Source organism: Adiantum capillus-veneris, chromosome 27 (genome assembly GCF_014529385.1).
Source record: "Adiantum capillus-veneris isolate H3 chromosome 27, ASM1452938v2, whole genome shotgun sequence".
In the NCBI taxonomy this organism is placed as follows: domain Eukaryota; kingdom Viridiplantae; phylum Streptophyta; class Polypodiopsida; order Polypodiales; family Pteridaceae; genus Adiantum; species Adiantum capillus-veneris.
The window spans coordinates 49,488,974-49,498,634 of NC_140957.1; the positions used below are offsets into that span (position 1 = coordinate 49,488,974).

The 9,661-nt window shown below is 41.9% G+C and overlaps 1 protein-coding gene across 2 annotated transcripts; it reads right to left on the reverse strand.

The window, feature by feature from the left end:
- Positions 1-335: 335 nt before the first annotated feature.
- On the reverse strand, positions 336-9,305 carry LOC147421927 (pleiotropic drug resistance protein 1-like). 2 transcript variants are annotated; one of them, XM_086502871.1, is made up of 25 exons: positions 9,152-9,305; positions 8,670-9,021; positions 8,429-8,549; positions 8,037-8,119; positions 7,868-7,952; positions 7,427-7,586; positions 7,233-7,309; positions 7,106-7,159; positions 6,928-7,018; positions 6,349-6,650; positions 5,661-5,942; positions 5,263-5,579; positions 5,021-5,181; positions 4,830-4,933; positions 4,294-4,456; positions 4,096-4,218; positions 3,842-3,987; positions 3,231-3,563; positions 2,860-3,150; positions 2,470-2,553; positions 2,256-2,389; positions 1,947-2,174; positions 1,486-1,657; positions 1,136-1,390; positions 336-1,006 (listed from the first exon to the last, which is right to left on the reverse strand). In XM_086502871.1, the coding sequence occupies exons 1-25, from the start codon at positions 9,153-9,155 to the stop codon at positions 731-733; spliced, it is 4,398 nt and encodes a 1,465-aa protein (XP_086358997.1). In that variant the 5' UTR covers positions 9,156-9,305; the 3' UTR covers positions 336-730. The 2 variants fall into 2 exon arrangements, with proteins under 2 accessions (XP_086358997.1, XP_086358998.1); XM_086502872.1 differs by having other exon boundaries at positions 8,670-9,018; positions 9,152-9,298.
- Positions 9,306-9,661: the final 356 nt, after the last annotated feature.

A 9,661-nucleotide genomic window follows, 5' to 3' on the forward strand; every position in this document is an offset into this window, starting at 1 on the left:
GAGACACTTCGGAACACCGGATGTTTTTTTCTCCCTCACCAAGAGATTTTTCCCGTAGCTTGTACAAAAATTCATCATTCTAGGGCAAACCTTATCTTTGTACTAACACACTCGCTACTACGATTTAACAATTGATTGAAACTTGTGTGTGTATACCCATATGTGTTTGCTCTCATATTGTTGCTAAAGCATTTCAGTCAGTTACAGATACACAAGACTCTTTCATAGATAAGCTGTTTTCTTGCTTCATACGTTCTCGATTCATCCCATGTTAAGCAAAGATGTTGAATTTTTTGGCATCACAAATTGCTGCAAAAATGCACATTGAAAAAGTATTTTGCTATCATGGTTTGCTTCATAAATTGTTTGGATGTTGTCAAATAAAAGAATTGATGTGTCGAAATTGTCTCCATACATGATTGACTTCATTAAAGCCTACCAAGCTTTTGCAGGAGGGGCATGGAGTGAACAGTGAATAGGTCTACAAATTTTTCTTCCCCATTTGTGGGGAGCTTTGTAAAGGTTCATGTTTTGTATGTTGGGTCATTTTGGCAAGTAGACATGAGTTGCAGTTGGAGAAACTATTAGCAAGGATGCTTGTCGACATCGTGGTCCACTTGGGAAACACCCCTTAATTAGTGGAATATGCTAGATTCCATAGAATATGCCATCCTCAACAATTGAGAATGCCATCCATACTTAGGTAGCATCAGCATCTTGTCCAGCGCTGTCATCGCTTTTGGAAGTTGAGTTTCTTGATGCCATATGCAAAAATGAACAAAAACAGGAAGACCCAGACCAAGTGCATTCCAGCTACCACTCCCAAGAAGTCATGCTTGTACCCGAAAGTGTCCTCGATGTACTGCCTAACAGATTGTGGAGCACCGGTGTTGTCAGGATCACTTATCTGTGTCTTGATATCACCAACCTGAGATGTAATCACTCCATAAAGCGTCCATTGTACTGGGTTTGCCCAAGAATACCATCTCCACCACACCGGAATTTTCTGGTATATCAGGTAAAGGTAAGAAGAAAAATCAAGTTTCTGATGAACATCTTGAAGATCTCTTTTGAGCAAACAAATGCAAACCTAATTAGTTCAGAGAGCTTTAGCCTTCTCTCTCTCTCTGCTTACCTTCCGTGGAATTATAAAGCCACAGAACAAGTTCCAGAAGGTGAAAAGGAAGGTAGTGATTATGGCAGCAAAATGGACATTTGGTGTGATGGCCACACACATCATGCCATAGTAAGTGAAATATAGAAGGGTGAAGGATAAAAAGAATAGGTAGTAAAAGAATTTGACTGCAGTCCAGTCAAAGCCGATCATTGGATATGTAATCAGCGTAAACAGAACGCTTTGAAGGAAAACGTATGGAATCTCGATTATAGCCTGTCACCACAGCAGATTTGCAACCGATGTTAGTTTATCAATGCTATTTCTAATGTCCTCTTTGGTTAAAGGAATGTGCCTCATTCAGTAAGTACCTGAGCAAATGCATATGGTAGTGCAGAGTACATTCCTGCCCCTCTTTCACGATAAAAAACGGTCCGTTCAATGTCAACCACAGGCTCGACTGTGCTTGCATTGCTGAATCCCAGCAATAGCGATGCTACATACATAGCACCCATAATGTTGCTCAAGTCCTGGATGGTGTCCCTGCCATAAACAAAGTACACATTTAGCAACTTCAGAAGGCAGTAAATAAATGATGCCACTACAAGCAGGGATGCAGATGAGCTAGATTGATTGTTTGTTATGCAGCGTATGATGAACAGTGTGTCTGCAAATGTTTCAAAATGTGGAGATCATGTACAGTAGATTTCGTATGCATCGAATCACATGAGAAGCCATGGTGAATGGTTTAAAGACTTGCAAACTTTGGACAGTCCTGGTTAAAGTTGCAAGAATCAAATCATTTGAGCAAACATTGTAGAAAAGCCTTTACGTCTTGTCACCAAGGTTCCAGAAAATTGTTCCACACAACAATGCTATGGCATTTGTGAACAGCATTCGGACTGCATTGTAGTATGGATTGCGCCAATAAGACCAGTGTTGTTTCCAAAGACAAGCCATGCACTGCTGAAGGAAAGATTGGGAGTAGGTTGTGGCAAAAGAGAGGTCCTCAGAACCAGGAAGAGGGATGCTTAGCTCTTTAATTAGTGCCTGATTTTGTCTGCAACCAAAAAGAAAGAAAGGGGTAAGGGGCCAGGGCCATGATTACGGATTGTTTTGAAGCTGTCTTTATTCAACTTACTGATAAAGAGTAGAATTTCTGTAGTTCTCTGCAAAGTTGACGCCAAGCTGACTCTCTGCCGAGGGTGAGCTGATGTCGAGCATCCAAGCAGCAGGGTTGTAACCCTCCTTGATGTGGTGAACTCCTGGTATTGCCTGTTAGAAGCAACTTAGATTTCTTCAAGCATCAAGGATGGCAGAGCAAGCTTAATTTATTGCACCTTTGAAGTTTTTACCTGGAAGTAATCTATAAGATGACAAGACTGATGACCAAGAGGTCCTGCATAGATGACTTGCCCACCTCTTTTTAGCAAAAGCAACTGCAACAAGATTTTAAACGTTGTTTATTGGGCTAAACAACTGTGTCAAGTTTTGCTACTGATAAAAACGACTTGATTTTTCCAAAGGGACACAGTTGTATTAGTAGTACTTGAAGGCCCCCTGAGATGCCTTAGAAGGAGCATATCGTCAAGGGAAATACAAAAGCTGTGGACATGATGTACAGAGGGAAAGAGAAGATCGCTATGGAGTAGAGACCAGCATACATTCATCTCATGAAGAACAGTGAATTGAAGGTAAACAGAACATGCTAAAAACTAATTGAAAGAGGGGGCAGTCTTGCAAACCTCATCAAAAGACTCAAATATGTCAATGCTTGGTTGATGTATCGTGCAGACCACCGTCCGCCCTGTATCTACAGTATTGCGTACTGTTCTCATTACAATAGCTGCAGCTCGGGCATCCAAGCCGGATGTGGGCTCATCCATAAAAATTATTGAAGGGTTCGCGACAAGTTCAACTGCAACTGTGAGTCTTTTTCTTTGCTCTGTGGAAAGCCCATTCACACCAGGAAGACCCACTAGAGCATCTCGAAGAGGGTTGAGCTCAACAAGCTCCAGTATCTCTTCCACAAACATCTGCAAAGTGCAGTTAAAAGTAAAAGACATCATCTTTGTGCCTCAAGACAACAGAACATAGGAGGCAACTAAGTGCATACCATTCTTTTACTCTTGTTAATTTCTGCAGGTAAACGAAGCCATGCTGAGTACACGAGGGACTCTAGTACGGTCACATTTGGGGAGTGGATATCATTTTGTTCACAATAACCTGAGATTCTTGCAAAACTTTCTTGCTTCTTGGGATACCCAGAGATCCAAATATCGCCCTTTATGTAACCGCCCGTTTTTCTTCCGGCTAAAACATCCATCAGAGTACTTTTTCCAGCACCACTAACACCAACAAGAGCTGTAAGGACCCCTGGCCTAAAAGCCCCACTTACATCTTGTAGGAGCTGCAGCTTATCTTCAAGGACGCCTTGAGCTTTGATTTCCTACACACACATTCACAGAATTGCTAGTACAAGTTTTAACACCAAACAAACTCTATATACGCAAAAAAGATACATTAACAGTCGAAATGGCCCATCAAGGTACAGGTGATGACCATATTTCTCATCATAAAATATTACAAAAAAGGAACGCATTGTCCTAACTGAAACCCTAGCAAAAACAGGAGCATAAATGGCTATGTTCCAAGCAGGAAACATGTTCTAAAGCATGTCAGCCCCAGAGTGAAAACCTTATGAGTGCCACCGGGAAGATTTCTTACCAAAGGCATGTCAACATAGTAGTTGATTGCATTGAATGCAATGGAAAGTGGTTGAAATGGAAGGATCATTCCTTTCTTCTGAACCTCGCTTGTCACATCGGTAAAATGATCAACCTTCAACCGCCTGCTACTTTTAGTTTGTGCGCCTGCAGATTCAAACTTGGATTTAGAACTTTGAAGATACAGGCAAGTGTTGGTAAATTGCACTTTGTTTGAGTTCCTTGTCATGCTTCTCTAGTTCATTCACTTCCTACCTTGATAATCAGTTTCTGGTTCAATTGCTGCCAATCTGGATAATTGCAATCCCTTGCTGCTTGCATTTGAGTGGTCTGCTCTTATATCTTTTTCAGATATGATGGCCTGAGGTCTACCAAGTGCTGCCAAGAAAAATAAAAGTTGAGACAGCCCTTGTGCATGATTTCAACACTAATGAAAAAAACTAAAACTCGTACGATTGAGATGGGTCAGTGCCAATGTGAATAGGACATTGTACAATATGGCAAATCCTATTAATGCTCCAATGGATATCCAATACCAATAATCCTCTGTGAAGAATCCGCGTGCTTTCAATATAGCTGTTCCAATGGTTTGTGCATCGACACTTCCATTGTAAGGCTGTTTCAGAAAAACAGCATTGGTTAACCGAGAGGTTTTGAGCATGCTCAATTGTGCTGTGACATGTAGGGTTGTCATATATAGATGAATTTGGTCACTTGCAGAACTTGGGGGGTGAACTTAAACGAAACCATCTACATCATGTACATTCAAAAGTATTTAAAAAACCCACGCACTTATATATTGTTAGGCAATAAAATGACCCCTTCCTTCTTCCTGGTAAAGTTACAATTTTTTTCTAATTTCCAATTAAAAAAACCTAAGTAAAATGATCTAAAATAAAATAAATTTCATGTATTAAAATACCTCTCCTTTTGCACACTACCCCCCGCTACTTTAATGGTGTCAACTACATGCAAAGAAAAGAGAGAACCTTTGCCCAACGGTCCGCCAGAAATTCATTGATTACTAAGCCATTTTGTGCATACATTGTCGGAGAGATCCAGTAAAACCAAATCCACCATTTGGGAATTTGATCTGTTGAAAACCACTCCTAGGCATTCAATACCTCACTCATCATACCATCAGAAATTTAAAAATGTGACAAAAAGAGAGGGGACCTACCTTTAGATATGACAAATCCCCCCAAAACAAAAATAATCGTCAAGAAAAAGATGCCAAATGAACTTGCAATTATCATAGACCTTCCAATAGCTCCGATGAGACGGAAGAGACCCAATGCCATTTGAGAAAGGCAGAAAAATAGAAAGAGTTGAGAAAAGAATCTGCAAATCAAGAGCTCCTAATTAGAGGTCAGATAGCTGATTTCAGAAACCAAACCATGGAACTTTTGATTTAGTACAAACCTGGCTGGCCCTGGTGCAAATCCAATCACATAGTATGTCAAGCACACCCAGATAAGACACTCAAGCAAAGATAAGGGTATCCTTATGATCATTGATGGTATGGCATAACTCCATGAGGGATAAAAGAGCAAATCTCTATGCTTATAAAATACAGGAAGTCTGGTGACAACCACAGCCATCTCACTGAATCCGTTAAACATGATCATTATTAATCCATAAAAAAGAGCACTCATATATAAATTTGCATCAGCAACACTGTCTTGATGGAGTTCTGTGCGAAGAAAGACCGTCATGGTAATTATGGTTGCAGTAGTTATCTGTTTGTGTAAATGGGACTATTAGATCCTTGTCTCAAAATTAAGAGGAACTTGCAAATAAGAGAATCTTAAGTCAAACACCTGGCAAGCCTCAAAGATGTATAGGAAAGAGTTGCGACGAGTAAGCAGCCACTCCCGCCAAAAGCAAGCTTTGAACAGGTCAACTTTTGAAATCCCATAGATTTGGTTCGATAGGGCTGCTGGATGACTTTTTGATTTGTCAAAAGGGCAGGCAAGCTTCGCTTGGAGCGCTTGGCCCACATGAAATGACTTGAAAGATTCCGAAAATTCTCTTACTGAGATGAATCTGTAAGACTTGTCTGGATCTGCCCAGTATTGTGCTTGATCTTTTCTCGATGTAACCTGTGTCAAACTTAGGCTGCTAAAAAAACACTCTCCATATATAAAGATCCATGAAGAGTGAACTATTGTATATATTTGTACATCTCTATGCATAATTGTATTGAGTATAAATGTGGCGATTCAGGAACAATCAGCCAAACCCTATAGGTCTGACATGGCATCTGACCTTCCTGAAGAGCATGCATTTGATTTTGAGCATAATACACCCATTCACCCTTCCAATTGAAAACAAAAGAACTTCGAAACCTTTTCAATATATGCATTATAGAGAGCTGTGCACTCATTGTCTATGAACAGGCAGAAGTGGGTTGAGCCATGTTTCGTGCATGCGCTGATGCAAAGATAGCTTTGTGCATCATGCATATACTCATGTAGATGTGTCATTACAGTAGCCACCATTTCATACCTCCTGCAGAAAATCAGCAACATTTTTCCTCTCTGGACACCAAAATCCCATTGATTGGAAGAAATCGAGGATACACTCACGAGGACCCTGGTAAATGATTTCACCCTCGGACAAAAGTATCACATCATCAAAAAGCTCAAAAGTCTCAGGTGCAGGCTGCAGAAGTGCAACAACCATAGTCACATCCAACACATGAACAATGTTCTGCAAGCATTTCACAATCTGGAAAGTTGTAGAGCTGTCCAGCCCTGTAGAAATCTCATCCATGAAAAAGGCTTGTGCTGGTCCTACAAGAATTTCACCTGACCACATGACAGAGGATCAGGAAAAAGCTCCAATCTTGAGGGTTAGTATTTCTTATTTTCTTTTATGAAGCCCCATTGATGATGCAATCCTTTTGCAGAGAATGCAACCCTCAGCATGGAAAATTTTGAACCCTTGACCACACCTTGACGAGGAGCTGTCTCTTTTTGTCACAGCAAGCGCACGCACGCGTATGCATACACATGTTCCTAGAATGAAATGAGCCCTAACAATGCTTTTCCCAAATCACTACTTAGCAGCAGTCCTCGCATTTACCAGTGGTGACACGCTTTCGTTGCCCTCCTGATATTCCCCTCCTCATCTGATCTCCAACCAAGGTATCGGCACAAATCTCAAGTCCAAGGACCTGCCTCAACGGCACAAAGAAAGAATTTTAGAATTAAGACGTTGGAAACATTGGGTGCATCTGTCTGTATTGATGAGAAGATCTTACCCTCAAAACGTAATCAGTGACAATGCTTGTTTCCTGTCCTGCCAATGCGACGGCCTGCAGAAAAGACAAAGTCAGCCAACGTGGCTAGCAGCTTAGCTCTTGCAAAGGTAAGACAAATTCTTATTACCTTCATGAAGACATCAACGTCCGGTTCTGGCTTTATACCAGCAGCCTTTTCTCTTCTAGAGAGCTCCAGTAGCATGTCTGGTGTGATTGGCAAGAAAAAGAGAAAAATATCAAACGGGTGAAACATGTTCTCCTCTACATCCCACATTATGAACAGACAGAAACAAATCAACAAAAGCATCAATGAATACTCACCAAATCTTGTTCCCACCCCTTGGCAACGACCAGAGAAATCCAGTGTCTCGCGAACGGTCATCTCTGCAAATTGTATGTCATGTTGGCCAATGTAGGCAGAGGTCCTTTGAGGGACAAACTCTGTCATCTCATGCCCATTGTACGTCACACTACCCAACATCTGAAACACAGAAGTATTAAAGAGTGCCCAAGTATTCCAGTCCCATATAAGTGCCATTGATATGCGCTTCATCATGCATCTATCAGAGTCTAATGGACAGGCCCAACACACTTACATAGTGCCCTAGTTTAGCTCTTGTATGTGTCCCCCAAAAGAACTACGTAATGACTGTTTATATGACTTCAAATTTGGGAAAGCAGGCTACATAGGCAAGGAGAGCAGAGCACAAGTCTCTTGCATGATAGTGATGATCAGAGCAGCCAAAGAATGCAAATACGTACCCTTAAATCAGGAGGCAGCTTTCCGGCAAGGGCAAGCAATAATGTTGTCTTCCCTGAACTCGGAGGCCCCAGAAGCAAGGTCATTCTGCAACACACAATGTAATGTGAGCAGTCCCTGCCTTAAGAACGTGAAACATTTCATGAGACATATATGGTACTAAGAGCTAACCTCGAGGGCTTGACGACCCCATTCAAGCCTTTCAGTATCTTAAGAACATGCTTCTTTGGCGGTACTAGAAAGCTAAAGAATCCCTGCATTTACGAGTACCCATATTTAGGTTAACGAACGTGTCTGAAGTTTGCAAAAAAGTGTCAGAATTTGCGCCTGTCAACTTGCTGCGCATTGGGAAAATGTACATGCCCTTTTCTGCACAATTTATTTAAAATGTGCAGAAGTTGATGTAAGGAGCAAGTGGGCCCCTCAAAATAGTGCAAGCTAGACAGTACTAGAGCTTGCTATGGCTTGCTCAAGCAGGATTTGCACATGAGCGCAGGCACAAGCAGAATCCTCAAGAGGTTTGCATCCATATAACCGAAAGGTGATTTGAGTGATGGACTTACCTCTACTAAATTGATCATGAAGTTACGAAGTGTTGGCAGTGCTCTGCTTCCAACATGAACATCCGCTTCAACGGCAAGATGCTCATACCGAACTTCGATTTCGGGAAGCTCAATCCCAACCCTACCTCTCAGAAAAAAAAAGGGGCATATTTGTTGATTAATCATAAATTAACACACACCACTCCTTGGTGTGAGAGTGTCAACAGAACATTTGCAGCATTGTGAATACCTCAGCTCTCACCTGTCAATTCTTTCTCTTAGCTTCAAAAGAAAACGCTCATTATCTTCTTCAATTGCATGCAGCACTTTCTCCATCAGTTGCCGCTTCTCAGCTAATCCAAGCTTACTAATTTCGATTTCTTGATGTCTCATGGAGCCAGTGTTGCTTACGTGTTCAAGGATCCCAAACCGCAGTCTGTCAAAAGTGGGCAGCTTCTCCAAGGCCGCCCACTTGAGCGCTTCCTCATCGTCATCTTCATCGCCGAGCGACTGATTGCTGTAGCGGTTCGAAAAGGCATTGTCAGGCTGAGACAGAACTCTGCCGTCGAATGAAAGGAATGGAGGCTTTTGTGGGTGTGCATGTTCGCCTGCTGCTGCAACATCAACAGCTTCAAGATGCTTTGGAACAAACACAGTAAAACTAAATTAAGGTAAGAAGTGCAGGAGGGGGAGAGAGAGAGAGAGAGAGAGAGAGAGAGACGATCTCTCTCGCTCTCTACTTACCCATCTGCGCGCAATGGAAAGAGCAACTTGGGGGGGGGAGAGAGAGAGAGAGAGAGAGAGAGAGAGACTCTGCGCTCTCTACTTGCTAGGTGTGATGCTCACCCGCGATGGAGAACAGAGAAGGTTATTGTTATTTGGAATGGGGGTAGAGCAACTGCACCTACACACTGCAGTAGAGATTCATTTTTTCTTTCGGGATTCTCCTTTTTGGCATGGGAAAATGTGCTTTTGCTAGATTTTTCAACTCCATGACGTGGCCCAGTGGGCACACTTTCTATGTTTGACCCACATGTTCGGTTCAGATATAGTTTGTTCTTTTGTCCGAAAGGTCAAATTGGAAGTAAAGAATTCTTTCCATTTTCAGAAAAGTAAGATTGGCCTCTCCTGGCCTATATTTCACAGGGGCATGGGAGGAGATGGGATCTACGGTGGGATGATTGAGCACCGTAGATCTTGGGCTTTCGTGGACAATGTAAACTCGGGAAAAATAAGTTTACACAAATACTTGAG